General features: G+C 47.6%; 1 protein-coding gene across 2 annotated transcripts in view; it reads left to right on the forward strand.

Moving 5' to 3' along the window:
• Window positions 1-996: 996 nt before the first annotated feature.
• Window positions 997-19,626, forward strand: part of ARHGEF12 (Rho guanine nucleotide exchange factor 12) — a 216,996-nt gene continuing 198,366 nt past the window's right edge. The window contains exon 1 of one of the 2 annotated variants that reach the window (XM_044292558.1): window positions 997-1,308. In XM_044292558.1, the coding sequence (XP_044148493.1) occupies window positions 1,277-1,308 (32 nt within the window). In that variant the 5' untranslated portion in view covers window positions 997-1,276. The remainder of the gene's footprint in view (window positions 1,309-19,626) is intronic. The other variant, XM_044292557.1, reaches the window with a different exon arrangement.

Below are 19,626 nucleotides of genomic sequence, written 5' to 3' on the forward strand. Positions count from 1 at the left end.
CGCTTGAATGAACCTCTGTTCTTAAGAGTGGTAGTCTTTAAGGGGTTGAATAATTGTGTCAATGAAGAAATCACAAAAAAAACATTTAATACTGTATTACAAAAACAATTGATGTCATTTTAGTTGCATTTGGTTCTTTAAAAAGTCCTTGTAAGATTTCATTCTGAACACAATTACAAATGTACACTAAATTCCCTAAAACCCTTTACAGCATTGGAGGTTGAATAATTTTGAACACAACTGTATGTTATGTTGGCATGCATCTAATGTGGCAATGACGTGTGCTTGGCATGTGTCTATAGCGTGTGATATGTATGCAGGATGTATGTAATATGAGTGACGTGTGCCACATACTAGACTAGAGGAGTGTCTGACATGTTTGCTTGTGTTCAGCTTGTATATGTGAGCGGGGCACTTGTACAATACATACATGTGTGGCGTGTGTCCGATATGTGACGTGTGCACAAAGTACGTCCCTTGCGCAGTGACTGGCGTGTATATACTGTGTATCGTCGTCGCCTTTGAAGGGACTGGACCCAGAGACACTTCTTGTATAGGCCCCATGGAGGCAGACACCTGAGGCAGACACCCTGCCCGCAGACATTTTTCTGCCCTTTCAAAAAAAATAATTCAAAGGAAACTTGATCAAACTCTTCCAGTCTGACATCTTATAGCAGATATTCCCTTCACCAACAGACACCATGTAAATCACCATCAGAAACAGCTCAATATTATTCAATCAATATAATGTTCTAATTATTTTTTTTTTAAAACTATCACAAAACGGAAGTGTCATCCGCCCGTCGCGCACGCGCACAAGCTCTGTTTTGAATGAAGTTGAAAGAAGTATCGCGAGACCTGGCAGAACGTCGCACTCGCTCATAAACTTTTTCCTGCCAAGTCCCGCGTCGCCAGAGCGCATGCGCGCCTCTCCACAGGCATTCGCCTAGCTGAACTGCGCACGCGCCGCCAACTCTCGCGTCTCGGGTAAATCGCTCGGCACGCGAGATTACCCGGCGCATGCGTGCTGTGCACGATGAGTCCCGGAGAGGTGCTGGTACTTAGTACCCTTGAGTACCGGCAGAAGAAAACTCTTGTTTTGGTGACTTTTCATGCCTAGCTCTCCGGCCTCCATTTTCCCGTGGCCCTTATGAGCTACTGCTTGGAGTTTCCATCCCCCTGCGGGACGGGAAGGTTAACCCCGAGCTTTCCGATCTAGCTAGAGTTGAACTATCATGCAACTTAGCTGAGGTAAGGACTATCCCCGAGGAACCCAATGAGTGGAACACAGTCTGCGGCCTCGGACAGGTGAGTGCGGGCTGTGCATGGGCGGGGGGGACACTTACCGTCCTGTCAGGTCCCAGCAGGAAGCACAGCCAGGATGTGGCTCTGTGTTATGGCTGCCCTGGGATGGAGGGAATCCCATGGAGCCCATGTACTATTGCTGATGACTGGACCTTGGCGCTTATTGACAGTTTAACGGATACGTCTCAGAGAACGCACCGTACTTACGTGATGGCGACAATCTGGCGAGTTCCGGGGGCGACAGGTACGGCCATTGATACAAGTGTAGCCTGTCCCCGACTTGGTAGGTGCCGGCTGATGCTGTGTCCTGGTTTTGCATTTTTGTTCGTTGTTGCACTATTTGATGCAAATTTTTTTTTATTGCATTTGCCGTATTATGGGATTAAAAATATACGTTCGATTGGTTTTAATTAAACAGTTTTTTCTTCTGCAGCCTTCGTGTCTTCCCGTACAGTGCAGGCTGCTCAGTGCCGTTCAGTGAAATCTGTCAGAAGTTCTCAGTCCCGCTCTCTCCTAAAGCTGATGGCCCTTTTTGATTTAAAGGTTAAAGATTGTGGCAACTGCACCCCCCGTAAAGGGAATATTACTTACCTGTTTCCTTCTCCTCCCGGCCTGCGATGCTCCGCTGTAAACATCCGGTTTGACATCGCTGCAGCCAATCACTGGTTGCAGCAGATACTGGATCCCCTTGCGTCATGTGACCTTTTGTGATGATGTAAGGGGATCCAGTCTCCGCCGCAGTCAGCGATTGGCTGCGGTGCTGTCAAACCGGATGTTTACAGCGGGGGACCCCTGCAGTCTGGGAGGAGAAGTGTGGATCCAGCACCGGGAAGCAGGTAAGTAAGCTTTCCTTTATAGGTCCCGTCAAAAATGTAAATAATAGTAAATATATAGTTAGCGCTTGAGGCCCTCCATTCCTGCGCAACGCTACCTGCGACATAATGTTCTGGCGGCAGCGATGATATGTCCGTATACTTCAGCTGCAGCCTCCGTGGTATACGGTACGTGGCCTCTGAGGCCAGGGACTGGCTGCAGCAGTAATGTGCGGTATGTGCGAACGTCAAAGCTGCAGTCATAAGAAAAGCAGTGGGGAGAATGGAGTGGTCATGTAGGAACGGAAGGGGCTCGGGACAGGGAGTATACATTGTACGATTATTATTATCGGTGCCCCCGCCATTAAATAAAAATCCCGGACAATCCCATTAAGTTTATGGTATTTGGTTGCGCCAATGACAGCTTAGAAGAAGGGCTGCAGATCGAGCTGTCAGAGCTTGTCTGATGGATTTCACTGGGCAGGGGGCTGAGCAGCCTGCAACGTATGGGAATACATGCAACAGCAGGAGACAAATGTCGGCAAAACCAATGGCGAATATTTTCTCTCCCATAATAATAAAATTGCTTCATTGGTGTCCATAACCTAAGGCTGGAAGTAATTTTCAGCTTGTGCTGACTTGAGTGGTGTGACAGTTTGTATTGGTTTCTATGCAGTGCAATGTTTTGGGTCACGATGCCCGTGATATAACATTGTCAAACCCCTGCCACAATGTCACACACCTGACAGGACATGACGGGTCATTTGCTCCGGTGATGTCACCATCTTTCTCTACTTTATACCCGTGACGCGGAGGGGAAGGGACCGCGCGTTCGCCTCCCTCATAAACGTGTTTTAGATCTCACGGCCCTTCCCCTGCTTTGCTTACCTTGTGGATTCTCTTCTTCCTGTTCCGCCACGTCGCCATTGTGGATAGGTCATTGGTATCTGATCGTTGGGGGGGGGGTCGAACCCCCGCTGATCAGCTGGTTGAGAAGGCGGCGGTGTGCCCCCTATTGAAGTGAAAGTGGCTGAGCGGCGATAACAAGCGCAGCCGCGATCCAATGTACGGCGCTGTGCTTGATGCTACTGCTTCACTGGAATAGAAGTGATTTGCGCCCAAGAAGTGCATGGCACAGAGCTCCGCAGGCTCTTCATGCTAGGTGTCCGACCCCCACCCATCAGATACTGATGAGCTATCCAGAGGATAGGTCATCAGTTCAAAAAAACTTTGACGCCCCCTTTAGGCCTCATGCACACGACTGTTGTTGTGTTCCGTTCCGCAAAATGGGATTCTGTTGTTCCATGATTTGTTTCCGTGTGTCTTCCTTTATTTTTGGAGGACCACCAGACATGAAGGAAAGTAAAAAAAAAAGTCTAAAACAGGTTTGCCATGCAAATGATAGGAAAAAAACGGACGCAGATGACAATCTTGTGTGCCTTTCGCGTTTTTTAACGGTCCCATTGACTTGAATGGGTCCGCAAACCGTTTTCCGCAAAAATAATAGGACAGGTTATATTTTGACGGACTGGAATCACGGACGCGGATGACAAACGGTGCATTAGCAGAGTTTTCAACGGGCCCATTGAAAGTCAATAAATCCGCAGAAAATCACGAAAAACGGCACAACAGACACGGAATAAAACGGTCGTGTGCATGAGGCTTTTAGGATAGTCCAGATAGGGTGGATATGTTGCAGATTTGGTGTGGCAAATCCAGTGTTTTCGACCTCCTGCCCTAAGGGTGCAGGTTTTTTACACGTAATTTCCGCTCTGATTTTTTTTTTTTGTGTAAAACATCAATTCTGCACATGATGCTTGAGGCTTTTGATGCAGCTTTGCCCCAGTCTCATCCTTTGAATCACAAAGGGTGAAATTCGCCCGGAAACTCTACAGAAAAAATTTACTAAATATGTGCGTTGTCAGATCTCCTTTGCTGTGCCAGAACCGCGTCACGGCTTTCCTTCCAGACAGTCGGCTGCTCGCTCAGTGGGGTAAAGCTCTGCATTTACACGCAGCGATCGCCTCCACAGTATGAGGACGGGGGTGGGGGTCACTATTGTCATTGCTCGTCCTCATACAGCTGCATTGTTTCTGGGCGGCAGATCGCTGTTTAGACGACACAATCTGCTGCCCAGAAACGATAATTTAGGTGCCTGCGGAAACAGGATCACCCAACGAACGAGCGCTTCGCTCTTTCATCGGGTGATCGGCTGCAGATTTACACGGGCAAATTGTCGGGAACAGTACTGTCAGAGGGGACGAGATCTTAAGAAATCTCATCCGCGTACGGTGAAAAAAAAATTAAAATCTGCAGCATAAATTGGCCTGCGACGTGGATTTTTAAATCTGCGTGTCAAGTTAGGGCTTGTTCACACGACCATGCCGTGTTTTGCAGTCTGCAAATTGTGGAATCCGCAAAACACGGATGCCGCCCGTGTGCCTTCCTCAATTTGCGGAATGGAACAGGAGGCCCATTGTAGAAATGCCTATTCTTGTCTGCAAAACGGACAAAAATAGGACATGCCTCATCATTTTTGTGGACCACAGAACGGAGCTACAGATGCGGACATGGCGAGGAGGCTGTAGGCTGTGTTCACACATTCAGGATGTTATGAGGTCGCAGACGCAGGTTCTGCACTTAAATCCTCGTCAGATCCGCTGATATTCCGCGTCCAGTTCGAGTGAAAAATCTGCGTGGACTATTCTGCACAGAAAAGCCACGGATTAGCCTCAGAATGACAGTCGGGTTGATTCTCGTGCAGATCTGTGGCGGCTGTCTGAGCGTCGTCCTCGGATTGCTGCCACCGATCTACTTGTGGAATTAATCCGAGAAGTGTGAACAGATCCTTAAATCGTCCTCTACTGTTTCTGGCAAAGCTGGGAGGTAAAACCAGTGTATCCACCATTCAGCTAAGGGGGGCATTCACACGACCGTATCCGTTTTGTGGTCTACAATGCAGAACGGATGCGGACAGAAACTATGGCCGTGTGCATGAGGCCTAAAACTGATTCAAAATCCAGGCTCTGATGTTGCGGAGCAGTGTGTGCAGGGAAGAGTGGTTTGTTTTCACTGCTGCCCCTCATATCCTCCTTGTATCTGGGCTCCGTAATTTGCAGAATGCGTACACGGATGCGGACAGCACACACATGTCATCCATGTACGGTCCATTATCGTCACATACCCCTAGAAAGGTACGGGTGTGTGTGCAATACATATAAAATGCAGATCAGACACTGATGCATAATACGGTTGTGTGCATGAGGTCTGATCGGACACATCAGGTTTTTGTGGTGTCGCGGTAAACCCCTTGGATAGCGCTGAGGATGCCCACGCTGTTCTGTACACACATGAAACGGGAGTGGAAAATGAGGACTGGTCGGCAGCCTCTCCCACTAGTGGCCGCTGATTGTGGGGGCTCCCCGCAGCGGGACCCCTAGGATCAGCCCATCTGGTGTGGTCGGTGGTTAGAAAAGTGACATCTTGCACTCCAAGAACTCAATAGACGGTGTATTTGTAATCTTTGTGGCCAGTGTGAACATTATCCTTCCTTTTTTCTGTATACAGTTTCTTTTAAATGGGACGTCCAGGAAAGTTGGCTAACTTTTTAGGAAAAAAAAAACAGCCATTACTCACCTGTTGAATTCTCTGGTGCTCCCCGCCAGTCGTGCGGTGATTACAGCAATACGTCATTCACGATGGGACCACTGCGGCATCAAGCGGTCAAGTGAGAGATCACAGCAGAGGCTGGGGATTAGCTGCATGTGGTCCTCCAGGACCGCCGGAGACCACCAGAACGGAGCTGCTCCAGTGGCAGGGGACTTAAAGGGGTTGTCCCATGAAAAATATTCTACAGTTTTCAAACCAGCATCTGGATCTGAAAACTTTTGTAATAGCATGTGATGAAAAAATTTAGCATAGCCTCTGAGTTATTCAGTAAAATGTATCAGTATAGCGTCACCTGCTGTTAGTTTTTTTTTCTTTATTTCTATGTCCTGCTAACTGAGATGGCCGCACATGCTCAGTTCCATCCTTTTGTCTGCCCCCTGAGCTGTGATAGGGAGAGCTGAGACACGCCCCCTGAGCTGTGATAGGGAGAGTTGAGACACGCCCCCTGAGCTGTGATAGGGAGAGTTGAGACACGCCCCCTGAGCTGTGATAGGGAGAGCTGAGACACGCCCCCTGAGCTGCGATAGGGAGAGCTGAGACACGCCCCCTGAGCTGCGATAGGGAGAGCTGAGACACTCCCCCTGAGCTGCGATAGGGAGAGCTGAGACACGCCCCCTGAGCTGCGATAGGGAGAGCTGAGACACGCCCCCTGAGCTGCAGCAAACACCCCCCCCCTGAGCTGTCAGATTGATATAAATCTAGCAGAGCAATGAATGATGAGACCTCTGGATCCATGTGAGGTCCAGGGCTGGTTTTAGCTTTGTTAGAAAGAGATTGTCATGTTCTATATGATCTTTGATTTTCATTTTTTACATTAGTCATGGGAGAACCCCTTTAACAGATGAGTAATGGTAATAAATATATATATAATTTTGGGACTGTTTGCCAACTTTCTTAAAATCCTAGAAACCCCATTAAGTCCTTGTGTTCTGTGGTCGTGTTTCTCTCCTCTATCTGTTCCCTGACCTACAGACAGCGGGAGACTGCTAGATCTGACTACACGCAGGGTCTGTTTGTAGTCTGTCACCATGGAGACGCATAGCTGTGCATTTGAGCTGTAGACGGTGTGGTATGTCTGTTAGGCTGATTCCAAGCGGCTTTCTTATTTTTATTGCACAGGACTGTAAATTTGGTTACATAACTGTGTGCGGCCTGTATGTAGGTGATGGTATTCTACTAGGCTGTCTGCCAAAGTTTTTTATTTTTTTTATTTTTTATTTCTTCTTGGCAATGTTAAAGGGGTCCTCCAGGATTCAAAAATTGCTGACATTCCTAGGAGAGATCATAAAGGGGTTGTCTCATCTTGGACATTGGCTGTATATTGGTAGGATAGGCCACAATGTCTGATAGGTGCAGGTCCCTGAGAAGTGACGGATGGCACATGAGCGGCCACACTCCATTCATTTCTATGGGAGCCCCGAAAATAGCCTAGCGGCGCATTTGCCTGTTTTCAGAAGTCTCGCTGAAATGAATGGGAAACGCACCGCGCAAGAGCGGCCACCACTCCATCCACTTCTGTGGCGCTCATTGATGACCTTAGTAGGAGATCGCTGAGAGGTCACCAATTGTTAATTCCTGGAGAACTCCTTTAAGGGGCTGTACACACAGCGTTTTTGACGGCTGAATTTGTTGCAGTTTCAAAAACGTGAATCGTTCCCCCTGTTTTCAATGGGATGCTATAGCAAGAAAAGTATATGTCCTTTCTTGACGCAATCACATCACTAAACTGCAGCTGCATGAGCGGCAGTGCTGCCTCCTATTAAAAACAATGGAAGACGGCTTCCATGTGGTCGCCCAGTGGTTGCGGCTTCCATGTGGTCGCCCAGTGGTTGCGGCTTCCATGTGGTCGCCCAGTGGTTGCGGCTTCCATGTGGTCGCCCAGTGGTTGCGGCTTCCATGTGGTCGCCCAGTGGTTGCGGCTTCCATGTGGCCGCCCAGTGGTTGCGGCTTCCATGTGGCCGCCCAGTGGTTGCGGCTTCCATGTGGCCGCCCAGTGGTTGCGGCTTCCATGTGGCCGCCCAGTGGTTGCGGCTTCCATGTGGCCGCCCAGTGGTTGCGGCTTCCATGTGGTCGCCCAGTGGTTGCGGCTTCCATGTGGCCGCCCAGTGGTTGCGGCTTCCATGTGGTCGCCCAGTGGTTGCGGCTTCCATGTGGCCGCCCAGTGGTTGCGGCTTCCATGTGGCCGCCCAGTGGTTGCGGCTTCCATGTGGCCGCCCAGTGGTTGCGGCTTCCATGTGGCCGCCCAGTGGTTGCGGCTTCCATGTGGCCGCCCAGTGGTTGCGGCTTCCATGTGGCCGCCCAGTGGTTGCGGCTTCCATGTGGCCGCCCAGTGGTTGCGGCTTCCATGTGGCCGCCCAGTGGTTGCGGCTTCCATGTGGCCGCCCAGTGGTTGCGGCTTCCATGTGGCCGCCCAGTGGTTGCGGCTTCCATGTGGCCGCCCAGTGGTTGCGGCTTCCATGTGGCCGCCCAGTGGTTGCGGCTTCCATGTGGCCGCCCAGTGGTTGCGGCTTCCATGTGGCCGCCCAGTGGTTGCGGCTTCCATGTGGCCGCCCAGTGGTTGCGGCTTCCATGTGGTTGCGGCTTCCATGTGGTCGCCCAGTGGTTGCGGCTTCCATGTGGTCGCCCAGTGGTTGCGGCTTCCATGTGGTCGCCCAGTGGTTGCGGCTTCCATGTGGTCGCCAGTGCTAAATACAGCTGTCAAATAATGCTGTGTGACCTGTCCCTATAGGGTTGTCCAGGTTTGAATAACTGATGACCCGTCCTTTTAAGATAGACTATCAGTATCAGATTGCTGGGGGTCAGACTCTCGGCACCCCTGGTGATCCGCTGGTTGAAGGGGCTGTGACTATTCATTGTTCACATTGGTCCTTACTGCGCAGTTTTGTTTTATGTTGGGGCTGTTCTTGGTGGTGCAGCTTTTGCCCATTCATGTAAATGGCCGGGGTACAGTGAGCGATTTGTGGTTAACCCTTGTAGCCCTGTGACCAGAGCGATGGGGGCTCCTTTTGGTCAGTGCAGCAGCCACATCAGTGATGGTCCTGCTGCAGATAGGTGGTGGTTCTGCGCAGATTATTCTTTAGCTTGTGAATGGGGCAGTAAAGATCTGATTCATATGCTTTGCTGGCGGATTGGTTGCAAATTCTGTTCTGATTTAGCCTTCAAGCTCCTGACAGAATCTGCATTATGTGAACATCACCTTGTAGGTAGTAATCCGTTAGATCAAATTAACAGGAAAAAAAGGAGCTCATTAAGGGCATCTGTCAGCAGTTTTGTACCTATGACACTGGCTGACCTGTTCCATGTGCACTTGGCAGCTGACGACATCTGTGTTGGTCCCATGTTCATATGTGTCCCCATTACTGAGAAACATGATGTTTTATTATAGGCAAATGAGCTTCTAGGAGCAACGGGGGCGTTACCATTACACCTAGAGGCTCTGCTCTGTCTGCAACTGCTGCAACCCCTGCACTTTGACAGGAGCGGGCAGTGTAAACATCCTCACACCTGGTCCTGTCAATCAGAGTGCAGAGCCTCTAGGTGTAATGGTAACACCCCCGTTGCTCCTAGAGGCTCATTTGCATATAATAAAACAACATTTTTCTCAGCAATGTGGGCAGATATGAACATGGGACCAACACAGATGTCTTCAGCTGCACATGTAACAGGTCAGCCAGTGTCATAGGGACAAACCTGCTGACAGATGCTCTTTAAATGATGTGTTAGGACAGGACTACATGGCGACATTTGCTGTAATGATAGTCTATGGTGTCGCACTGTGACATGCGACATGATAGTCACAAAAAAGAAAAGGGATTTGTGCGACTGTCGTGTCGCAGCATGTGGCATATGTCGCTGCAACACCATAGACTATCATTACAATAAATGTCGCTCGACATTGGTGCGACATGAATGTCCCGCGACGTTGCAGTGTAGTTGTTTGCTTTTTTGTCCTGCGACGCATGTCGCCGTGTAGCCCTAGCCTTAGTCAGTCCCTGTCAGGGATGATAATCTGCTACCTGTTTTCCTCTTGCTCTTTTCCTGTCTTTTAGCGAGCTGTGATCTGTGACTACAGTTTAGCTACAGTGCCTGCAGGGAGTGTGAGGTAGTCTGAGACACGCCTCCTGTCTCATCATTGGTCCAGGCTGCTGCGCTCTCCCTCCCCCCCTGCAGCTCTTCCTCTTCTGATTGGCTGCTGTGCCTAATCACAAGCCTGCCACTCCCCAGGAAGTCCGTGCATGGAGAGCTGGTTTATTTTTATTTTTTTAGAGCAAGGGTGGAGCGATTATAAAGATTACTAATCCATCCGTAAGAAAGAGAAGATTAGCACACCTAGACTGAGTCAGACGATTCTATTTAAAGGGGTTGTCGCACCATGCCATCATGCACAGAATAGGTAGTGGGGGGTGGCGGAGGGTAGGGGCTGACCACCAGGACCTCCACTTTTGAAAAGAACCAAGTGAATGGACTGATGTTCACACTTGTGCTGCCATTGCATTCAGAGGGTTGGGAGTACCCTGTCCTTGTGATTGGAGGGGGTCCCATGAGTCAGACTATGTGCTCTCCACATCCGCATTTCCGGAGCGCGGCCCCGAACTTCCGGTCCGCAGCTCCGCAAGAAAATAGAGCATGTCCTATTCTTGTCTGCAGCTGTGGACAACAATAGGACTTCTCTATTCAGTGTCGGCCATGTGCGGATCTGCAACAAAAAAAAAGATATGTGGTAGTGCTTCTTTAAATATTGATGGTCTATCCTCAGGAGGATCACTGGGCCCCAACGCCACAGATCAGCTGCTTGAAGAGGTCGCAGCGCTCAGATAAGTGCAGCAGCCTCTTTATTCTCTACCAAGCACAGCGCCATACATAGTATAGTGGCTGTACTTGGTATTGCAGCTCAGTCCCATGCTCTTGAATGGGACTGGGATGCACAAAGGCCATGTGAACGATGAGCTGCACTAATGCCGGTGCCCCCTGTATGTTCCATGGTCTTGTATGATCATAGTGCGGGGTGACTCCGTCCTGTGCTCCCCCCGGAGCACACAAGGGCTCCTCTGTGTCTGGGCGATGTTCGCACACCGCTGCATGCTACAGCCAGGCTATTATCCCATCACTTTTTCCATGGTCCTGGGGACACTCAGGTACTGTTCCTCAGGTTTTCTTTAGAAATGTGCATTGGATTTTCCAGGCATCGTCTCCGTAATCCACTTCAATTACTGGCAGAAGCCATCTCTCCTCTAATAAACCACATTTCTCTTCCACTTCTGTATCCGTGAAAACCTTCACACTGTCACTCGCTGCCTGCTCGCTTCTCGGGCGTATTGTACAGAAAAGTGTACTTGGCCATGTTTTTCAGTACAGTTGTAGTGTGCTGCAGTAAGGTAGCAGGAAAGGCTCCATTCAGACGTCCGCACTTTGGGTCTGGATCCGTTCCGCAGGTGCGGACCCATTCATTTTCAATGGGGACGGTCATTTCCGGTCCGCGGCCCCGAACTTCCGGTCCGCGGCGCTGCAAAAAAATGTACCATGTCCTATTCTTGTCCGCAGCTGCATATAGGCATTTCTATTGGGGTGCCGGCCCGGTGTTTTGCGGATCCGCGAATGGACCCTAAGGCCTCATGCACACGACCGTGGTGTGTTTTGCGGAACGGCACGGACAGCCTTTAATATAAATGCCTATTGTCCGCAAAGCGCGGACAAGAATAGGACATGTTATATAATTTTGTTTTTTTTTGCGGGACCACAGAACGGAGCAACGGATGCGGACAGCACACTGAGTGCTGTCCGTATCTTTTGCAGCCCCGTTGAAGCAAATGGGTCCACATCCGAGCCGCCAAACGGCGGCTCAGATGCGGTCAAGAACAACGGCCGTGTGCATGAGGCCTAAATGTATGTAACCGTTTTTCACACGTTTGCCAGCACCCTTTAAATATGCAGGTAGAACATAAGCCGTGATCACAATGGGGGACATTTATCATGAGAGGAATATTTGCAGTCAGATGAGTGTGGACGACAGTCTCAGCATTATGGTTTCCGGTGTGGAGATCCAGCCGAGGGCCTCAAAACCGGACCACAGCGGTTCCTTTGTGTTTGATGCGTGAGGATTCATACATTCGCATGCGGCTATGTTAATGCGAAACGGAACAAACCGGATCTGTCACTAAAAATATTGTAAGTCAGTGGGTTGTGGATCCGTGTTTTTTATTTTATTTTTTTCGGATAAGAAGAAAACTGATTCGGCACCATTGACTTACATTGTTTTTAGTTACAGATCCGGTTCAAATGACCGGGCACAAAACCGAATGCTACCGGAACACAATGCATCCTGAGTAGAGCCTACCCCCTTCACAATACGTTAGTTGGCCCTAGACGGAACCGTTTTGACCCAGTTTTAAAATCCTCTGCCGGATCTCAAAACCGGAAACCCAAAGCGCTGACGTGAAAGTAGCCTAATGTTCGATAACTTTCTTATCCTTAAAGGGGTTCTCCGGGTTCTCCTATATCGATGACCTATCCTCAGGTCTACAATAGGGATGAGTGTACCATACGAAGTCAATTCGCAGAGAACTTTGTTGAAATACTGTACGGAGATCCTGCTCCATACAGTATTAGAATGTATTGGCTCCGATGAGCCGAAGTTATTACTTCGCGAAGTCACGCGCGAGACTTCGGGTAATAACTTCAGGAATTAATTATTACTGTAAAAAAACTTGATACCGAACTTGGATTCGGTTTGGAACAAAGTACCATCCAAAGTCTATTCGCTCATCCCTAGTCATCAATATCAGATTGGCGGGGGCCTGACACCCGCGCTGTCTCCTCATACAGCTAATCGGCCCCCTGCAGGTCTGATATTGATGACCTATCCTGAGGAAAGCCTGGAAAACCCCTTTAAGGGGCCATTAACACGTCCGTAGAATGGATCCATATCCATTCCGCAACAAATCCGAACCCATTCATTCTCTATGGGGCCAGAAGAGATGCGGACAGCACACAATGTGCTGTCCACATCCCCATTTCCAGAGCGTGGCCCCGATCTTCCGGTCTGCGGCTCCCGAAAAAAATAGTACATGTTCTATTCTTGTCCGCAATTACGGACAGGAATAGGCAGTTCTATGGGGGTGCCGGCCGGGTGTATTGCGGATCCGCAATGCACTACGGACGTGTGAATGGACCCTAAACCTAACACTTTTCTCTAGAAAACTCCTCCAGTTTTCCTGCTCCCTCTTCCTCCTGGAGGGAGATTGCGACAAAAAGTCTCCCCGATCAATCTGAGGTGAAACTCATTAACATAGCGAACCCCGTCCACTTTCCCAGCCACATTACAAAATCTGAGTGGATGGTGTAACAATGCAAAAAGTTGCCAAAATTATTTTTGCGCAAGCGAGTACAATCAGTCACAAAAGCCCTATTTTGTAGCTTTTTGAAGCCAGAATTCCATAGCAAAATGGTTAATTATACCGTACCTGGTCTTAGCCATTTTTCGGACATCGTTAATTCTAGGCCCGTTGTGTAGGACCACGCGGTGCCACTGAATGCATGTGTTCAGGTTCTGCGCCCACCTATGACGGTCAGTGGCTGCCATGGGGAGGCCTGGGGTCAGCCACACCAATGGCCTCACCCCCAGGGCTCATGCACAAGAACATATATTTTCTTTGCGTGTCCGCTATCCAATGGACGGCACTGCTTCTGCGCTGATTTTCTTTTGATGCGGTTTTTGGGTCTTTTTCTTTTTTTTTTTCTCAGCTTTACATTCATTTCAATGGGAGCACATGCTGCTTCTGAAAAAAAACACAGTGGGGGAAAAAAAAAGCAAGTTCTGCTACCCATTGAAATGAATGAGAGGCTTTTTAGAACCAAAAATATTTGTGAGTACGCCACCCATGGCGCATACGCTGCGGAATTGGGTGTGACCCATCTGCTGCGTTTTTAGTAGAGGCAACCTCCTCCATGCTGCTGAAATTTTTACACTTTGGAAATTTGACCTGCAAGGCGGATTTGAAATCTCTGTATGCCCATTTTCATTTTGGACTTCACCCTTTTCAATGCAGAAGGTAACTCACGGTAGTTTTGCCACAGATTTCGCAGCCTCGCCCCGTGCTGTTGCACCTCAAGTCCGTATTTGGTCATAGCAATTTTTGTTTCCGATTTTTGCACCAAAAATCCAATTCGCCCGCACAGCTGATTTCTCTGCTGGGCATCGGAGGGCATACTGCGGGTTTTCTAATTCACAGCATGCTATTGGGCTAGGCCGACATGTAGCCATGTGACATAAAATCGCAGTGCCGCGCTTCTACGTTGCACCTTGTGCAAGTAAGCGTGATCTCGTTCCGTCCCACCAGGTGCCACGGCCTCTACCGGAGCGCGTCCGCTGTCATTAGCTGCGCTTTGCCAAGGATTTTGACCACAAAAATTTCACTCTTCGCAGTGTATTCGCAACACGATTCCTGGAGGTAAGTATGCGCCGAAAGGGCCACTCCTGGTTTTGACCTAAAAGATGCATGCAGAAATTAAGGAAATCTGCGCTGTCGGAACCTTATGGTTACTGACAGCGCCTGCCTGGGAGTGAGTCAGTCTCTCCAGGCAGAACGGGGCTCCCATTTTTGTACTCGTCATGTGCGGACACGTCTGATTTGATGGCGATGCGAGAGAGAATTGTACATTTAGTATTCGCTGAGGTTGCACGCACAAGGTAGGCGATAAAGATATGATAGTCAAACAGATGAGACCCCCACCGATCAGGAGTACAGGGGTCCTCAGGTCGGTGTGAATAAGGCTACTTCCACATCTGCGTTTTGCAGTACGGTTTTGAGATCGGTCACAGCAAAACGCTTTTGTTATCTCCCCATTTATTTTCAGTGGGGACAAAACTGAATGAACGGAACGCACCAGAATGCATTCCGTTTGGTTGCGTTCCCATGATGCACACAAAAGAGCTGCAACCAGTGTTTTTGTGTGCGTCATGGGATACTGAGCAAGATGGATCTGGCATAAAACACAATGCAAGTCAATGGTGCCGGATCTATTTTTTTTCCAAACACGAGGAGAAAAAAAGCGGATCTGCCGCCCATTGACTTGCAATGGTTTTAGTGCCGGATCCGTCTCGTTCATTTTTTGGAGATCATGCAACCGGATCCGTTCTGAACGGATGCAGACGGTTGTATTATTGAATTAAAAAAAATGAAGAGATCGGCGTTCCTCTATTGGAATCCCTCTGAGAAACAATTTATAAGCGGAGTACATTATAACACATAATGGTGCATAAAAATATATAAACTTAAAACGTATTTAAAAAACTAAAAGCTAAACGTAGCCAATAAATCCATAAGAGCCGTAATAGGACGGACACAATTATTAATCGGTGAATTAGGACGGATCCCGGCATTTCCCTGCAATTCATTCAATATTCAAAGTATATCTTGCATGATGGCGGTTCATATCTTGGGTATCTCTCAATTATATGGTCATCGGCCGTATCTCCCACATCGGGGTACTGCCACAGCTTTATGTGGACAGGTATCGCCTGTTCTTTTTATGCTGCTTAATGTCCGGTTATTGTTCACACAAATACTGTCTTTTGGTTTTTTATCGCTGGGTAGGCAATAATGAAGTTAGTTATACATAAGTTATGTCCTCGGAGAGTATCGGGATCCCTTATCCCTTATTGAGAATTATTCACATATAAAATTTGAATATATATCCATTCAAGGGTTATTGGCTCTTGTCCCACTTCAATGATCTGTACAAAAATTTGCCCTAAGATTAAAGTGGCTACATTGGTTGCTTCTCCACAGCACGGACATGGTTCTGTTGTTCAGGGATCGGGGTCTCGTGCCTACCGTGGCGTCCCACGCGGTCTTACCTCCGAATCTCCCCACCTGTAAGTCCATGTGTGATAGACTCCGCTCGTGTGTTTGAAAGAAGCAGCTTGTGCGTTTAAGGCCCCTTTCACACGGGCGAGTTTTCCCGCGCGGGTGCAATGCGTAAGCTGAATGCATTGCACCCGCACTGAATCCTGACCCATTCATTTCTATGGGGCTGAGCACATGAGCGGTGATTTTTCATGCATCACTTATGCGTTGCGTGAAAATCGCAGCATGCTCTATATTCTGCGTTTATCACGCAACGTAGGCCCCATAGAAGTGAATGGGGCTGCGTGAAAATCGCAAGTATCCGCAAGCAAGTGCGGATGGGGTGCGATTTTTCACTCACAGTTGCTAGGAGACGATCAGGATGGAGACCCGATCATTATTATTTTCCCTTATAACATGGTTATAAAGGGAAAATAATAGCATTCTGAATACAGAATGCATTGTACATTAGCGCTGGAGGGGTTAAAAAAAAATTAAAAATAATTTACCTTACCTTAATCCACTTGCTCGTGCAGCCGGAATCTCCTCTGTCGTCTTTTTTGATGTGTGCAGGAAAAGGACCTGTAGTGACGTCACATGATCTTTTACCATGGTGATGGATCATGTGATGGACCATGTGACGACTGGAGTGACGTCACCACAGGTCCTTTTCCTGCACACAGCAAAGAAGAAGACAGAAGGAGATGCCGGCTGCGCGAGCAAGTGGATTAAGGTGAGTTAAATTATTATATATATTTTTTTTTTAACCCCTCCAGCGTTGTTTTACTATGCATTCTGTATTCAGAATGCTATTATTTTCCCTAATAACCATGTTATAAGGGAAAATAATACAATCTACCCAGCACCTAACTGGGTACCTGGGTACCAAACATGCCGATTTTTCTCACGCGAGTGCAAAACGCATTACAATGTTTTGCACTCGCGCGGAAAAATCGTGCATGTTCCTGCAACGCACCTGCACCTTTTCCCGCAATGCCCGTGTGAAAGAGGCCTAAGGGAAGCACAGTCAGCGTGCCGCGTGGTATGTGGAAGCCAGCAGTCCGTCTTCCAGCTTCAAATCGGGACAGTCTTGGACCGCTCCATATGTAGATAAATTTGATCATGGATAGAGATCCATCTTCTAACGTCCACACATAGGGGGCAATAAAATACCAGACGTGTTTTGGAACATTTACACTGTTCCTTCCTCAATGGTCATGCCCCTATGCCGTCAATGGCAGCTTTAAATACTCTATGGATTCATGGGATATTGGGATCATAGTAAACCTTGGAGTAGAGCCCATTCTGGTGTTCACTCTAGGCAAAGGTTTTTTTTCCCCAAAAGTCCAGCACATTGTTCGTATACAGTTGCAAGAAAAAGTATGTGAACCCTTTGGAATGATATGGGTTTCTGCACAAATTGGTCATAAAATGTGATCTGATCAGAACAATAGACAATCACAGTCTGCTTAAACTAATAACACACAAAGAATTAAAGGTTACCATGTTTTTATTGAACACATCATGTAAATATTCACAGTGCAGGTGGAAAAAGTATGTGAACCCTTGGATTTAATAACTGGTTGAACCTCCTTTGGCAGCAATAACTTCAACCAAACGTTTCCTGTAGTTGTAGATCAGACGTGCACAACGGTCAGGAGTAATTCTTGACCATTCCTCTTTACAGAACTGTCTCAGTTCAGCAATATTCTTGGGATGTCTGGTGTGAATCGCTTTCTTGAGGTCATGCCACAGCATCTCAATCGGGTTGAGGTCAGGACTCTGACTGGGCCACTCCAGAAGGCATATTTTCTTCTGTTTAAGCCATTCTGTTGTTGATTTACATCGATGCTTTGGGTCGTTGTCCTGTTGCAACACCTATCTTCTGTTGAGCTTCAGCTGGTGGACAGATGGCCCTAAGTTCTCCTGCAAAATGTCTTGATAAACTTGGGAATTTCATTTTTTCTTTGATAGCAATCCGTCCAGTCCCTGACGCAGCAAAACAGCCCCAAACCATGATGCCCCCACCACCATACCTCACAGTTGGGATGAGGTTTTGATGTTGGTGTGCTGTGCCTCTTTTTCTCCACACATAGTGTTGTGTGTTTCTTCCAAACAACTCAACTTTGGTTTCATCTGTCCACAGAATATTTTGCCAGTACTGCTGTGGAACATCCAGGTGCTCTTGAGCAAACTGTAAAAGTGCAGCAATGTTTTTTTTGGACAGCAGTGGTTTTCTTTGTGGTATCCTCCCATGAAATCCATTCTTGTTTAGTGTTTTACGTATCATAGATTCGCCAACAGGGATGTTAGCATATGCCAGAGACTTTTGTAAGTCTTTAGCTGACACTCTAGGATTCTTCTTCACCTCATTGAGCAGTCTGCACTGTGCTCTTGCAGTCATCTTTACAGGACGGCCACTCCTAGGGAGAGTAGCAGCAGTGCTGAACTTTCTCCATTTATAGACAATTTGTCTTACTGTGGACTGATGAACAGCAAGGCTTTTGGAGATACTTTTATAACCCTTTCCAGCTTTATGCAAGTCAACAATTCTTAATCGTAGGTCTTCTGAGAGCTCTTTTGTGCGAAGCATCATTAACATCAGGCAATGCTTCTTGTAAAAAGCAAACCCAGAACTGGTGTGTGTGTTTTTTTTTTTTTTGTTTTTTTTTTTATAGGGCAGGGCAGCTGTAACCAACACCTCCAATCTCATCTCATTGATTGGACTCCAGTTGGCTGACACCTCACTCCAATTAGCTCTTGGAGATGTCATTAGTCTAGGGGTTCACATACTTTTTCCACCTGCACTGTGAATGTTTACATGGTGTGTTCAATAAAAACATGGTAACATTTAATTCTTTGTGTGTTATTAGTTTAAGCAGACTGTGATTGTCTATTGTTGTGACTTAGATTAAGATCAGATCACATTTTATGACCAATTTGTGCAGAAATCCATATCATTCCAAAGGGTTCACATACTTTTTATTGCAACTTTGTATATATACAGTACAGACCAAAAGTTTGGACACACCTTCTCATTCAAAGAGTTTTTTATTTTCATGACTATGAAAATTGTAGATTCACACTGAAGGCATCAAAACTATGAATTGACACATGGAGTTATATACATAACAAAAAAGTGTGAAACAACTGAAAATATGTCATATTCTAGGTTCTTCAAAGTAGCCACCTTTTGCTTTGATTACTGCTTTGCACACTCTTGGCATTCTTTTGATGAGCTTCAAGAGGTAGTCACCTGAAATGGTCTTCCAACAGTCTTGAAGGAGTTCCCAGAGATGCTTAGCACTTGTTGGCCCTTTTGCCTTCACTCTGCGGTCCAGCTCACCCCAAACCATCTCCATTGGGTTCAGGTCCGGTGACTGTGGAGGCCAGGTCATCTGGCGCAGCACCCCATCACTCTCCTTCATGGTCAAATAGCCCTTACACAGCCTGGAGGTGTTTTTGGGGTCATTGTCCTGTTGAAAAATAAATGATGGTCCAACTAAACGCAAACCGGATGGAATAGCATGCCGCTGCAAGATGCTGTGGTAGCCATGCTGGTTCAGTATGCCTTCAATTTTGAATAAATCCCCAACAGTGTCACCAGCAAAGCACCCCCACACCATCACACCTCCTCCTCCATGCTTCACGGTGGGAACCAGGCATGTAGAGTCCATTCGTTCACCTTTTCTGCCTCGCACAAAGACACGGTGGTTGGAACCAAAGATCTCAAATTTGGACTCATCAGACCAAAGCACAGATTTCCACTGGTCTAATGTCCATTCCTTGTATCTGTAAAGAATAAATCAAGGCAACTGGACGTACTGTAGATTTCTTTGAAAACGTTTCACTCGTTTTTCCAACGAGCTTTCTCAATTCTGAGTGACTGTACAAGAATTCTCTGGGAATAAATATGTAACTGAATCCACATCTGGTAATTATACCCAGCATTGGGTCAAAGGTGTTGATTCTATTATCCTAATTGGAGTCAGTAG

Source organism: Bufo gargarizans, chromosome 4 (genome assembly GCF_014858855.1).
Source record: "Bufo gargarizans isolate SCDJY-AF-19 chromosome 4, ASM1485885v1, whole genome shotgun sequence".
NCBI lineage: Eukaryota > Metazoa > Chordata > Amphibia > Anura > Bufonidae > Bufo > Bufo gargarizans.